Source organism: Pseudorca crassidens, chromosome 1 (assembly GCF_039906515.1).
Source record: "Pseudorca crassidens isolate mPseCra1 chromosome 1, mPseCra1.hap1, whole genome shotgun sequence".
In the NCBI taxonomy this organism is placed as follows: Eukaryota; Metazoa; Chordata; class Mammalia; order Artiodactyla; family Delphinidae; genus Pseudorca; species Pseudorca crassidens.
The window spans coordinates 185,092,564-185,107,836 of NC_090296.1; the positions used below are offsets into that span (position 1 = coordinate 185,092,564).

Here is a 15,273-nt window from a genome sequence, read left to right on the forward strand (position 1 = left end):
TTGACTCAGGTACTAAGCATATTTTGCTTCACCGTGACTTAGATTTACCTCAGTAATTATTCAGTTTATTTTTACTTTACTTGGCTCTGGGTCCATCTTGTAAAATAATCGTTACACTTAGTGAGACTTTTACTAAGGTATTAGAATAGATATAACATCTTGTGTGAAGTGGTTCCTTCAGTTATTAGTCTTGGGGAGGGAAAAAAGAACCTGTCTAAGGTATCATATATTTGGAAGTGAAAGCAGAAGTTTATTAAGGCAATATGAACTTAAAATTTCATAAAATATTTTTATCTTGATCTAAAACCGGTTTTTACATTTTGAGTAGATGACTTCATTTCATCAGGACACTATTAAGCCAAGTGACCAGTTTTTTGGCGGTCATATTCTTTTTTTTTTTTTAAACATCTTTATTGGAGTATAATTGCTTTACAGTGGTGTGTTAGTTTCTGCTGTATAACAAAGTGAATCAGCTATATGCATACATATACCCTATATCCCCTCCCTCTTGTGTCTCCCTCCCACCCTCCCTATCCCACCCCTCTAGGTGGTCACAAAGCACCGAGCTCATCTCCCTGTGCTATGCGGCTGCTTCCCACTAGCTGTCTATTTTTACATTTGGTAGTGTATATATGTCAATGCTACTCTTACTTCGTCCCAGCTTACCCTTCCCCCTCCCCGTGTCCTCAAGTCCATTCTCTACGTCTGTGTCTTTACACCTGTCCTGCCCCTAGGTTCATCAGAACCATTTTTTTTTTTTAGATTCCATATATATGTGTGAGCATATGGTATTTGTTTTTCTCCTTCTGATCCACTTCACTCTGTATGACAGGTCCATCCACCTCACTACAAATAATTTCATTTCTTTTTATGGCTGAGTAATATTCCACTACATATATGTGCCACATCTTCTTTATCCATTCATCTGTCGATGGACACTTACATATTCTTTTTTGTTTTAGCTTCTTATTTTGAAATAATTTTGGGGTGTATAGAAAAGTTGCAAAACCAGTACAGAGTTTATGTGTCTTGTGGATACCTTCACTCAGCACCCCCAGTGTTTAACAACTCATACTCTTTATAGTGCCAATAGGCCTGAGAACATATTTGCCCACAGTAGACACTCTCTTTCCCAGGGCAAGATAGAATTGAAATAAGGTATGTACTTCCTTCCAGACACAATTGCCAGTTTTTTGGTTTTTTTTCATTGAAGTCTAGTTGATTTACAATGTTGTGTTAATTTCAGGTGTACAGCAAAGTGATTCAGTTATACATACATATATTTCTTTTTTTTTTTCAGATTCTTTTCCCTTATAGGTTATTACAAAATACTGAGTATAGTTCCCTGTGCCATACAATATGTCCTTGTTGGTTATCTATTTTATATATAGTTGTGTGTATATGTTAATCCCAAACTCCTAAGTTATCCCTCTGCCCCTTCCCCTTTCCTCTTTGGTAACCATAAGCTTGTTTTCCATGTCTGTGGATATGTTTCTGTTTTGTATATAAGTTCATCTGTATCTCTCTCTCTTTTTTTTTTTTTTTTTTAAATTCCTTATGTGAGCTCTATGATATGATATTTGTCTTTGTCTGGCTTACTTCACTTAGTATGATAATCTCTAGGTGCATCCATGTTGCTGCAAATGGCATTATTTCACTCTTTTTATGGCTGAGTAGTAGTCCATTGTATATATGTACCACATCTCCTTTATCCATTCATCTGTCAGTGGATATTTAGGTTGTTTCCATGTCTTGGCTGTTGTAAATAGTGCTGCTATGAACATTGCGGTGCATATATCTTTTTGAATTATGGTTTTCTCTGGATATATGCCCAGGAGTGGGATTGCTGGATCATGTGGTAGCTCTGTTTTTAGTTTTTTAATGATCCTCCATACTGTTCTCCATAGTGGCTGCATCAATTTACATTCCCACCAGCAGTGTAGGAGGGCTCCTTTATCTCCACACTGTCTCCAGCAATGACAACTGCCAGTTTTTATACCAGGTCTTCTGAAGCAGACCTGTGGTACATTACTAATTTGCTTTCGGTGCACTTTAAAAATCCATGTTCAAAGTGTGCTTTGGAGAACTGTGTATATATTGTTTCCCTTATTCCTTGTTCCAGATTCCTTTTATATAAAAGCTTTCAGTGCCCTTTATGCTTCATAACTAGCTTCTTTAGGTTCTCATGGACTTCCATGAATCTTAATGCTTTCACTTACTAATAACGAAGGTTTTTTTGAGTCTACAAAATGCCAGTCATTGTATGTGTACTGTCCCCATAAGTTGTGTGTCTCTTCCCTGCTCACTCACTTATCCTTCTTTATTGCTACTAAGTTGAAGAATGTTTTTACTAAAATGTTGGGAGTTTCTTGGTCCTAAGGTGCCTACAGAGTTATCAAGAGTTTCCAGCAGTAACCGTTGTAAATACCATTTCAGAAGTGTTGGCCAGGCAGTGTCAGGCATTTGTGGAATCTTTGGTAGCTCATGTTCCCTGCTTAAAATGATGGTAATGACTTGAATTTTAATGTGGAGTGCTTTAGATGTTTTCATATACCACAGAATCCTACATGGTAAAATTAGTCATTTATTTTGTCTCTCTTGGAAATTTCTTGTTTAGATAAATACAATAATTTTTAAAAGACAAAACTACCAGATAATTTTTAAACATTCAGAAAATTTGGGAAATTTATCATTCAGGATAATGAAGAATGTATTTCTAATTTATTTTATTATTTTATTATTAATTTTTCCTTTTCCTGCCATCCTTATAAAATACATGTTTCCTGCTTTGGAATCATGCTAACGATGATTGATTCTCTTCCTGTTGATAGTCATTATGGAAATCAGTTATGGTGTGCTGCTTTGCGTTTTGATCTGTTAGTGTAGTGGGCGTAGTGTGTGATTCGGAAAGTAAGATGATTTGGAGACTACATCAAGAAATTTGAAGCTAACGAGGATAAATATAAAGCTCTTGACAGAAGGAACCCTTCCTGAAAGAGAATAGGATCTTTGATTCTTGTCAAGAGACTAAGGCAGCTCATAAAACTGATAATTGGAACTAGAAAAGCAGTTCAACTGGTATGATAATAGTTTTGATTCAGCCAGTGGATGAGTGCACAAACACGAGAGTCAAAGGATAGGGTGCAGGTGCAGAGGCCCCTCCTGTCCATGTACTCAGAGCACAGCCCCACCAGCAGTCGGGAATGCACTCATTCTTGCTGGTATTTTTCTCTCTCCTCTCTTGCTGTCAGCTGTTACTTCTTGCTGCCAACAAAATGTCTCAAGATATTACTTTTTCTTCGTCTTTCTAATTAATTTTCCACTTCTAATCTGTTATATGCTTAGTTGATCTTTTTAGAATTGTGTCTAGAGTAAGTAAGTTCGCTCTGCAAAGAGCATTTTTAAGTGTGAGGTGCCCAAGATTTTAAACTGGGTTACTGGTAACATCTGATCTTTCTGCGTGTCTCTTTGGATTTTTCTTGTTCTAAGTTATTTTATAAGTATCCAAGATTCCCAAGTAGTTAAATTCTGGAGAGGTTAAAAAAAAAGTCTTCCTATGTTTCCATTTTTGACTCATATTTTATATATTCTATACATGGTAAGTGTCTAGTGTGATCTTTAGGTTAAAGTGCCGACTTAGCTTTTGCCAAGGGCTAATTGATTGTTAAACAGTACTATATAATCCAAACTACTGACTTCGTATACGTATCTTTAATAAGAGGAAAAATGAAGCCCAGAAATTGACCAGTTGAACTTAGACATTACAGTATGAACTATGAAATATACCCTTTGAAACAATGGAAAGCAAGGACAGGATTCTACATCACGGGGACTATTACTATGAATTGTAAAGGCCAACTTTTATGCTTAGGAAGTTGGCTAGAGGCCGAATATTAATGTCAGGGTCTGAGTCTTTCCAGAAACACAGTTTATTCTCTTGTTTATATTTTGCTTGTTGTCACTATTATGTCGTCTTGTTCTCTTTTGTGCAGTTAAACATGTCAAAATGTCCCACATCTTTTGTTCTGCTGTTATTCAGCTGCTTTATATTAAAAATGCCTCAGTTCTTTTAAATTGTTTTCCAGAATTTTGTTTTGCAATAACTACACAATGATTTTGTTTTTATGAAAGGTTAAGTTTGATTTCATTCATGAAAAAGAAAAAGAAATCTACTTTGAAATTCGTGGTTCTGTTAAGTCTGAAAAGTATTTCAGGCTAGTAATAGCCTTCTGTGAGTTAACAGTGTTTTGTGTACAAGAGATTTGGTTCTAAAATGCCACATTTTTAAGGTTATAATATTCTTGGAAAGTGGGAGAAAGTATTCACATCAAAGAAGGCATTTTTATTACTTTGGATTACGCAAGACTTTGGCCAGCCTCCTTAGCTTCATCTGTTTAAGGGTTCATTTTCGCTTGTTTGGCACAAGTCCCAGTGGAGGCCTTCAGAATTGTGGTTAGCAACATGAATGAATCACAAACTGTGGACTAGCTCTTCAGTTCGTAGAGCTGGCTTACTGCCAAAAAGACAGTGCCTTATATGGGGTCAGGGCAAAGCTGTGATTCGTTGAGCCCTGCATTGTATAGAAAACATACTTGTGATGCCTGTTTGCTTTCTTTTAAAATAAAACAAAACAAAACAGAAAAAGCAGCAGGCTTCCAAGTCTATCAGAATAGGAAGTAACAAAATAGTGTGCAGGTTTTACTAATGACAGAGTTAAGCAATAGAAATATGGCTCTGTATAGTTAAAATACTAAAGGTAAAAGTTGGACCTTTTGACCTCCTCAGCCAGCCTGTGAGGTAAGAGATTGAAACATTTGTTAGACATCTGTTGTCTCCCTGCCCTTATTTTGTAAATGGTTTAATAAGATTAAATAACTAGTCATATGTTCACATGGTTACCATGCCACTGGTTTTGGTATCAAATAGGTACTTTGAAATTAAAGCATGAATAGTTAACTTTGTGCCAATCCTTTTTCTTTCTCTCTCTCACTTTTTTATTTTTTTAAATTTAGAGTTATGTAACTTTCCAGAAACTGGAATATTGGAACGGTGAAACAAGAATGAAATTTGCTCTTCAGAAAGTCAGAAATTTTTCTTATATTCTTAGGTTGGAGAAAGTAGTTGTTACTAGTTCTATTAGGAGGAAGAGTATTAAGATATTTTTAAGTATAATTCATTTGTCTTTGTAATTCTTTTCATTTAGGCAAATACTCTAGCTGGATCTTCTCTTAGTCAGGCATCATCTCATATATATGGCAATAGAATAAATCCAAATTCATCAATGGCAGCTCTTATAGCTCAGTCTGAAAATAATCAAACAGGTAAGATTTCAAGAATTTTTAAACTCTAAAATTCTGTTCCCTTCCCCCAATGTAATTTTTACCCCCTTCAGGTCATTTGATTTGAAAGATCTAAAGGTGTGGTTGATAAGTAAAATCTAAAAGGTGGGTGGGGGGTGCCCCTCCCTTTTTAAATCAAAAGAATCACAGTTGGAAGTAAATAGTATGCTGTGCTGCAAAATAGTGATGTGCTTTTTTACTGTCTGAAATGTAAATGTTTAAGCAGAGCCATCAGCAGGCAGGAATGCTAGTGTCTCCTGTGACTTTTGTGATTGATGTGTTCAGTGCTCAGTTCTGTGCAATGAAAGTAACATAACACTGGGCTTTTCTGTGAATAGCCTCAATCTTTATTTGCATAATTCATGAAATTGCATTACACAAACTTGGTAAAAAAATCCTGTTAGAGAATTTCTACAGTGTTTAGTAATCCTGTGAATTTTTACCAGTTGACATTTTGTAGCGTTTGCCTCTTGTACTGTTTTAATGAGCCACTGGATTTGCTTTGTCTCATTCCATCCTTAAGGATTTGTTGACATGTCCAAGTAGTCATGCCTGTTTGGGGGAAGGGAATGGGTTTAGCAGTTCACCAAGAATGGATCAGTCATGTCTTTACACTTTAAGGGTCAGAGGTTACCTGACTCAGAATAAGGGGAGGACAACCTTAAAGAGGCCAGATAGGATGATTTTATAAGGAACTAACTGTAGGGGAAATACAAGTTATTTTTCAAGCAGAGATATTCGGTGTTACCTAAGGAATATTTTGAAGAAATTAATTTCTTTTTCCTTTTAAATACAGAATTCTGTATTCCTACTTGTTACTGTCCATTTGGATATTTAGTGTTATGTGAAATGATCCATATAATAGATACACTTTTAGTGTGTAGCTCTATGTAATACATATGTATTTTATGACTTGTCTTGGAATGCAAAGTGTTAAAATATACAAAGCATAAGGATTTGCTGTGATAAGCATACAGATTAGCTGTCCACAGCTGTGATTCATTACTTTAACCGTAGAAATTAAAAGTGGCTGAGGGGAGGGTACTGCAAATGGAAACCACGCTTCTGTGCTGTAAAATTGAAAGGAATGAAAGAACGAACATAATCCATGGCCTTCTCCACCCACAAAAAACGTGTAGGGACAACGCCTTACATGCCACAGTTCAGCAATTCTAAACTAGCAACATACTAGATCTTCTACTTTCATAGGAACTGCAAAGATAGTGGTAAAGGTTTTATGTATGTTTTAGAAAAAATCAGGGCCAGAGCTTAAAACCTGTTATCTAGTGAGAGTCACTTTATCAGCTGTGAAATATTTACACTGCAGATCAAGAACTCGGAGACAATAGCCGCAGCCTTGGTGGCAGAGGAAGCTCACCCAGAGGGAGTCTCTCACCAAGGTAAGCGTTATTTGCACTGCAAAGTATCGGCAAAGGAAACATTTTGCGATTTGGAAACTTCTTTAACTCATATCAGCAGAGCATACATTTGTGAGGCTATAAAAGCATTCTGTAGATAAGAAGCATGTCTGGACAGTCAAGAAAAATGATTCTAAATTGACTTGAATATTAATTTAAACACATGGTTAGATTTGTAAGCTTTGTAAAAGATATACCTTTTCTTGGATTTCTAATGAATTTCAGCTCTCTTGTATATTTAGCTCCTGGTACTATTAATGTATTAATTTGGGTAATTCTTTTTGGTTAGAAAATAGTCTTAAAAGTCTCTTAGGGCTTCCCTGGTGGTGCAGTGGTTAAGAATCTGCCTGCCAATGCAGGGGGGACACGGGTTTGATCCTTGGCCCGGGAAGATCCCACATGCTGCGGAGCAACTGAGTCCGTGTGCCACCACTACTGAAACCCCTGCGCCTAGAGCCCATGCTCTGCAACAAGAGAAGCCACTGCAATGAGCAGCCCGTGCACCGCAAAGAAGAGTAGACCCCGCTCGCCACAACTAGAGAAAGCCCCCACGCAGCAACAAAGACCCGACACAGCCAAAAATAAAAACAAAACAAACAAACAAAAACAAACAAAAAAAGTCTCTTAAAGCTGCAGACTCCAGGCTTTCAACTTTGGGTTCCAGTTTTAGCTCTGTTGTGGGCAATGCACTTAACCCTTTAGTCTCTAGTTCCTAATTCAGTAAATGAAGTTCTTGTGGCTCATCTCTGAAATCCCTCTAGTTCTTAAAATTGTCTGAAGCAAAGTATAGCAAATATGTTACATTGTTCTGTGAAATTATCTTAGATATTATATGAAAGAGTTCAGGTACCATTTATTAATATATAATATATAAGGTTATTCCTGCGAATAGCACATTAGGCTATCGTTTTATTAACTTTATTCCACTCTCAACTCCTATACCTTTTTCTAGTTTGTTTTCTCTCTGTTCTCTAATTTTGTAAACTGCCTCAAGCGTAGTATTAGATTGGGTGAGAATGGAGCAGAAGGAGGAAGAAGCCCATTCAAGAATCTTTTTCAACTGTGGAAATTTTAAAATTCTATTAAAAATAAAATTTTTTCTGCCATGGCTACCGTAAATATCACTGTTGTTATGTTGCTAATATATATGGGAATGTCTGTTAAGGAACATCTTTAACGTTAGAGAGATTAGTCCAATAACCTCTAATTTTGCTATTTTCTAGTGCTGCATCAGTAGTGCCTTTTTTCTAATCCCTGAGTGAACTAAAGGTAGTATTGTTTTTCCTAATTGAACTCTGCAGAAAATTAAATAGTAGTCTTTTGAAACTAGGAGTTTGAAGTACAATTATAACATCATCTGACCAATTTATAATTTATGCTGTGTTACTTCTGTACTGTTTTATTCTTTTTTTTTCAAAGAAGAAAGTTAATGGATTTTTTTTGCTCATATGTTTAGTGGAGGAAGCGTCTCTGTGTTCTCCTTTTTCTTTTTTTAAATTTATTTTTGGCTGCATTGGGTCTTTGTTGCTGCGCTTGGGCTTTCTCTAGTTGTGGTAAGCGGGGGCTTCTCTTCTTTGCAGTGCATGGGCTTCTCATTGCGGCGGCTTCTCTTGTTGTGGAGCACGGGCTCTAGGCGCACGGGATTCAGTAGTTGCAGCGCACGGGCTCAGTTGCTCTGTGGTATGTGGGATCTTCCCGGACCAGGGCTCAAACCCGTATCCCCTGCATTTGGCAGGCGAATTCTTAACCACTGCGCCACCAGAGAAGTCCCCGTGATCTCCTTTTTTTTTTTTTTTTTTTTTTTTTTTTGCGGTACGCGGGCCTCTAACTGTTGTGGCCTCTCCCGTTGCAGAGCACAGGCTCCGGACGCACAGGCTCAGTAGTTGTGGCTCGTGGGCCCACCCGCTTCACAGCATGCGGGATCTTCCCGGACCGGGGCACGAACCCGCGTCCCCTGCATCGGCAGGTGGACTCTCAACCACTGTGCCACCAGGGAAGCCCCCCTGTGTTCTCCTTTTAAACTTAAAATATCATGCAAGCTACCTAGAAATTATTCAGGATTCCTTACTGCAATTTTGCATTGTGCAGTTCTTCGTGTTTCATTAGCTAAATGGTATTTAACACCAAAAAATGGCACTAAATTACTTTAGCACATATTTCCAACTGTATATTATTCTTTAAAAATCAGCCTGAAATATAATGGCCTAAATTATCCTGGCAATAATATACTATTTGGAAAGGGATGGGCAGCTGTATGTAGCATGTGATGTTTACATGTAGAATAAAAAGCCTCATTTGTTTAACTTCTAATTTAAAGAGATTTTTGGAGAGATGCATATCAGGGATGCGGCAGAGCACTCTCAGGCTGTTGGAAGACCTGAGCTGTAGCCCAGCTCTGTCACTTACTAGCGGCGTATCTTTGGACAAGTCACTAAAGCCCCATCTTGTTTCCTCAGATAGAAATGGAGCCAGTAAGGCAGGTTTTGACTTCTCACTAGGTTGTTGTGAAGTTAACTGGGTGGAAACACTTCAGAAACTCTAAAGCCCTTTACTAATTTATTATATTTTTATGGAGGCTGGAGAACAGAAATGGCCACATTTACTTATTTAAAACAAAAAGTGGATGAGAGAACATGACATGTTCATCTTAATATAAGTGATACTTGTTTTGGAAGAGGTTTAAGTTGTTATCATTTGAAGTACAGATGTAAGACATTTTAGAAAAAATTTGTATAAAGGGCTCAAAAATTGCTTTGGTCTGGATAATGTTCCCTAATTCTAAAAATACTTGAAACTAAGTATTTTTGAATTTATAACAAAATACTCCTTCAAAATTGTTTAAAAATTCTTTTTACTGATACTTGAGATTTTGTGGTTATGAATTAAAATGCTCTCTACTTTATTATAATTGTACAGTGTCTTTCTAGTCCTGTCTTTCTCCCTTTTGTCTTATAAAGTTGCATCAAGTTCTTTTACAGCCTATTTCAGAGATTATTAGTGGTGTGTTTATATATTTTCTAGTGGTTTTTAATTATTGAGCATGGCCAGCTATTCCCTTGATTTTTACCATTTGGGGAGGAAGGATGGTAATTACTAAATTTTAGGGTAGATTATGGTTTTATTGTTCTAACATAGGCAGCCCGGTGTTAGAAAACTTGTACAGGAGAAGGCTCAGCGTAAGGTGAGAAATGTGAATGTGCTTCCTTCAAAGGGTCCTTCTTCTGTTTAACCTGAGGATTAATGTTTCCAACAGGTCCCCTGTAAGTAGCTTACAGATCCGCTACGATCAACCAGGCAACAGCAGTTTGGAAAACCTGCCCCCAGTAGCAGCCAGCATAGAGCAGCTGCTGGAGAGGCAGTGGAGTGAAGGACAGCAGTTTTTATTAGAACAGGGCACTCCTAGTGACAGTAAGTATTCTCTTCTTGTCTTTAAAGAAAGATCAATAGATGGATGGATGGATGGATGAACAGATAGGTGGATAGATGTTGAAGTCACACTTCATCAACAATAGCATTGAAATTATGATATGTCTTACATAATATGGTGAGAAAGTGTAATGTAGTGGCTCAGTAGAACAAATGCTACAGGTTTACTGCTTGGACTTGAATTTTGTTTTTACCTGTTATTAACAGTGTGATCTTAGGCAAGTTTCTTAATGTCATTGTGCTTTTAGATTTCCATTTGTAGGATGGGAATAATTACCTATATCATAGTATTGTTTTGAGGGTTAAATGACATAGAATATATAAAGAACGTTGCCTGGCTCATGGAATTCACTGGTTTTTGTTACTTTTTATAATTATTAAAATATTGGTGCATTGTTTCTCCATTGTACTTTGTTCTAATCAATTTTTAAAAGTTTTACTAAAATATGAGTTATAGCTTCTTTTAGCTTAGTTGTTTGAATCAAACTTGCTCATCTTTGGAGAATTTGTTTTAAAAAATGTGTATAGTCAAGTATGGCCAACTCTCTTGATTTTACAATTTGGGTGAGAAAGAATAATTACTAAATTATATATATAACTTATATATATTATCTATATCATTTACTTGCTAAATTATGTAATATATATTACATATACATATTTAGTATCTTTACAGTTTTAAGTATTAAGGAGAGCCATGGGTGAAAAATGCCAAACACAAAAACTGTTACTGCAGATACTGTTAACTAGAGAAGTGGCCTAATGTTAAGGATATATATATATCTGGGGGAAGGAAATAATAGGTGTTTTGGTTTGGTTTTTAATCATTTTGGGGGTGGGAGGTATAAGCTTTTGCTGCTTTAATTTTTTAAAACAAAACAAAATTTTTGCTTATTGTTACACAGGTGCCACAAATTGGTATTTTTATGAATGGTGCTCTGACAAAAAATGATAATTGTGAGGAAATTCATGCCGGGATAATCCTTTGAACATGATAGCTGGAGGACAGGTTTAGCTTAGTCTTACTGCATCTCATTTGGGTATACTAAGGGTTTATTTGTGGGATCTTGAAGAGGAGGGATAAAAGTTAAATCCTTGGGAAATGACCGTATGTGTCTGTACCAGTAGAATTGTGTGTTTTCAAGGCCCTGAGGGCATGTTAAACAAATACAACTTTTTAATACATAGAACTTTTAAAGTGTCATTCACTGCAGCATCACACAGGCCTCTCTCTCTGCTGTGTCGAGAGGTCTGAGAGCTGTGGCAGGAACGGAAACGGTATTTGAGGTGGTAAGGCAGGACAGAAGCTGAGCCTGTATGCAGATGACGTGCCTTCCCATGGAGCCGGGAGAGGGACTGCGGTGCACACACACTGCTCTCTGCTGGGCGAGTGTGGATCCACAGGCCTAGCGGCTGGGCTTCCTAGTCCTGTGTCAGGTGGCTTGCTTAACTCAACCAAGCAACAAACAAATACTTGTGCTCTTTATTTGTGGCAAAGGATATTGGTGTGATTCTTTGCCCTTTGAAATATGATTTTAATGAAAAATCATGGCGAGCACCTTGAATTTTTAATTAGGTTTTTATTTTGATGAAAATAAAGTGTTCCTCATGATTTTTCTTTGAGAATGGAAATTACCTGAACTAGGTTGGGTTTTTTTGGTATGTGGCGACAAAGTTTCCACATGGTATATCTAGGAACAGTATCTCTTTATGCTTACATAGGTACAAATATATTATGGTATATTTATATCTACATATAAATTTAGGAATAGAACCTAGTCACTTAGAAATGCTTTATAGAATTTCTACTTTTCTATTTTAATTTATTTCTAAAGTTATTGACACAAGTCCATAAAATACCTAGTCCTGTGTATGAAATTCTTTATTAAAAACCATTCAAATGTCTGCTAGTTTTAGGAATGCTGAAGTCATTACACCAACTTCAAGTAGAAAATCGAAGATTAGAGGAACAGATTAAAAACTTGACTGCCAAAAAGGAACGCCTTCAATTATTGAATGCACAGCTCTCAGTGCCTTTTCCAACAATAACAACAAATCCCAGCCCATCTCATCAAATGCATGCATTTTCAGCACAGAATGGTAAGTATGAATTTATTGTGGATCTAAAGAAAGTAGGATGGACTTCCATTATCTTTTTCATAATAACTGAATAATAACTGGTCACCAGTTATATGCAGATGTAGAAAAGGAATGATAAATTATTTTCTATGAGCATAAAGAATCCTGTTCATGTAGAGAACAAACGTATGGACACCAAGGGGGAAAGTGGTGGTGGGGGGATGAATTGGGAGATTGGGATTGACGTATATACACTAATATGTATAAAATAGATAACTAATAAGAAACTGCTGTATAAAAAAATAAAATTCAAAAATTCAAAAAAAAAGAATCCTGTTCAGTGTTCAATTTGAATTTGCTCTAACTTCTTTAGTACAGAATTTAATGGTAAAATTTAAATATGTAATGATCTCTTTATTGATTTAAAGCCATGATATTCAGTATAGATAAAGATTTTTTTCATTCAAATTGGTCTTAAGAATAACAAGGCTTAATATTTAAGTGTTTTTAATGCGGGCTTCAGGGTAAGCTTTTTTAGACAAGCCTTTAATCTTACACATAATGTAATTTAACAGGTAAATAGGTTTCTTTTTCTTCGTCTTTTTTAATCTAGCTCCTACTACTGATTCCTTGAACAGCAGTAAGAGCCCTCATCTAGGAAACAGCTTTCTACCTGATAATTCTCTTCCTGTATTAAATCAGGTAATTTGGGTGTGGTTAGTTTCATTTGTGTGTTTCACTTATGAACAGTAGTATATCCCATTAGATGGTTTAAAATTATTTTAAACAGTTTTGCTGTGTTGTTTACAACTTAGTTTCTATTCTTTCTTACGTTAGGACTTAACCTCCAGTGGACAAAGCACCAGCAGCTCATCGGCTCTTTCTACTCCACCTCCTGCTGGGCAGAGTCCAGCTCAGCAGGGCTCAGGCCTTAGTGGAGTTCAGCAGGTCAATGGTGTGACAGTGGGGGCACTGGCTAGTGGAATGCAGACTGTAACATCCACCATTCCTGCCGTGCCTGGAGTGGGTGGAATAATTGGAGCTTTGCCAGGTAACCAACTGGCAATTAATGGCATTGTAGGAGCTTTAAATGGGGTTATTCAGACCCCTGTCACAATATCCCAGAACCCTACCCCCCTCACCCACACAACTGTACCACCTAATGCAGCACATCCAATGCCAACTACACTGACTAACAGGTAAGAAACTTACTTAAATACCTTTTGGGTTTTTTAGTGCAACGTGGTACCAGTGCTGTCCATACTTTAGATTGGGATTTTTAAATGTGCTCCTTGTTAGATGTACTCTAAGAAATTAAAACCCACCAAACTTAATATATTATACCAAGAGCCATTTATTTTTGACACTTAAGTAATTCAGGTTAAAACAAAATTAAATCACCTTTCGTAACAAAGCATTAGGTATATTCTATACTGAAAATTTCAGTTTTGATCTGTGATGTGTGTTTTAAATGCTAATTTTTCTTATCCCCGTGTATATTGCCTTCATGTGTCATAAATCCTGAAGAAAAGTAATATTATAATGAAGATCACATAGGAATGTTGGTTTCTTAAAATTCAGCTGTGTAATTTTGTTAGCTTTGTTGTCAAAGATTTTGATATAATATGAAGGTCAAATATTTATCTTGAATTTCCAGGGAGTGAGACTCACTGTTTCACTGTAGAGGAATTTCATTTGAATGGCAAAGCCATGTTGTTATTGCACATACTTTTGAGGAATAAGTCATTTTAAATGGATTTGCAATGGATAGTAGTAAACTGTTTCTTCTGGCTCTCTTTTCATTGGTGCTTAATTTTACCGACCATTGGGAATGTAAAAAAAGTTTAGGTCAAATCAATTAGTAGTATGTTTGGATTCTTTCTTTGTTTTAAATATGTGTCACTTAGTGTGGGTTAAATTATCCTTGAATGATTAAAAATAAAGTATTACATGTTCATGTTATAAACACATGTAAATTTTTATTCCATAAAACAACTGAGTGCCTGCTTGGTTTACAGTATAAAGGGAAACAAAACATTTACTGACAATGTGAATTCTTGTTTACCTGTATATGTGCAGAGAGAGAGAGAAAGAGAGATAAAAGAAATTTGTGCATCATTGTTTTCAGAAAGTGTTATGGTTAGAAAGTTGTTAAGTTATTAAACATCAAATTGAAACAATTGTTCATTTTACATTAAAAAAAAACATTAAAAGGTGTACGGTAGAAAGTAAGAATTTTCATCGTTTTTCAGTGCCTCAGGACTCGGATTACTTTCTGACCAGCAAAGACAAATATTTCTTCATCAACAGCAATTCCAGCAGTTGTTAAATTCTCAACAGCTCACACCAGTAAGTTCTTCCTTTTGATAATACTTGATCTTTATTAGGAGCAAGTGATCCAAGCTATAATAACTATTCAGCATAGGTATAGATTGCCCACTTTGTGAAATGACATTGTGCTGTAGTCTGTGATACCTGCAGTTACATTATATTGATTCATCGACAGATACTAGAACGTGGTCTATGCAGCTCTGGTAGACTCTGTATTTCCATGGAGCTTCATTCTGATAGGGGCGATGGACGATAAATACATACACACCTTTTGGTAGTGATGAGTACTGGGAAGGAAAACGCAGCAGGATAAGGTGGTAGATAACAGTCGGATGAGAGCTATCTTAGATAGGATGGTCCAGCCTCTGAGTAGGTGACTTTTGAGCACACACCTGAATAAAAGTTGAAGGAGCATGACTTTCTGACATGGGGGGGTGTGGAAGAGAACATGCACTCAAGGTGGAGGGACCAGGGCCTGTGTGCTGTGTGACTGGGCTGGTGTGGAGGAGAGCAGTCAGACGGGTGAGCGTGGGCTGCAAGGTTGTGGGCTGCCTTGTTTGGCTCTCCATGGCATGGAATTTAGATTTACCTTAAGTGTGATGGAAAGCCATTGGTGATTTTTTTTAAAAAAACCTTTCTTTGTGGAAATAAACATTCAGGTGTATAAGAAGTAGAGAGTA

General features: G+C 36.6%; 1 protein-coding gene across 16 annotated transcripts in view; it reads left to right on the forward strand.

Moving 5' to 3' along the window:
- Positions 1-15,273, forward strand: part of MLLT10 (MLLT10 histone lysine methyltransferase DOT1L cofactor) — a 248,003-nt gene that overhangs the window by 227,217 nt on the left and 5,513 nt on the right. For all 16 annotated transcript variants that reach the window (XR_010933941.1, XR_010933944.1, XR_010933956.1 and 13 more), the window contains 7 exons: positions 5,204-5,321; positions 6,667-6,739; positions 10,011-10,165; positions 12,095-12,283; positions 12,876-12,964; positions 13,100-13,461; positions 14,515-14,611. Coding sequence is in view for 13 of the 16 variants with exons in the window: in XM_067702929.1 (XP_067559030.1) it covers positions 5,204-5,321; positions 6,667-6,739; positions 10,011-10,165; positions 12,095-12,283; positions 12,876-12,964; positions 13,100-13,461; positions 14,515-14,611 (1,083 nt within the window). In the remaining 3 variants the exon portion in view is untranslated. The remainder of the gene's footprint in view (positions 1-5,203; positions 5,322-6,666; positions 6,740-10,010; positions 10,166-12,094; positions 12,284-12,875; positions 12,965-13,099; positions 13,462-14,514; positions 14,612-15,273) is intronic.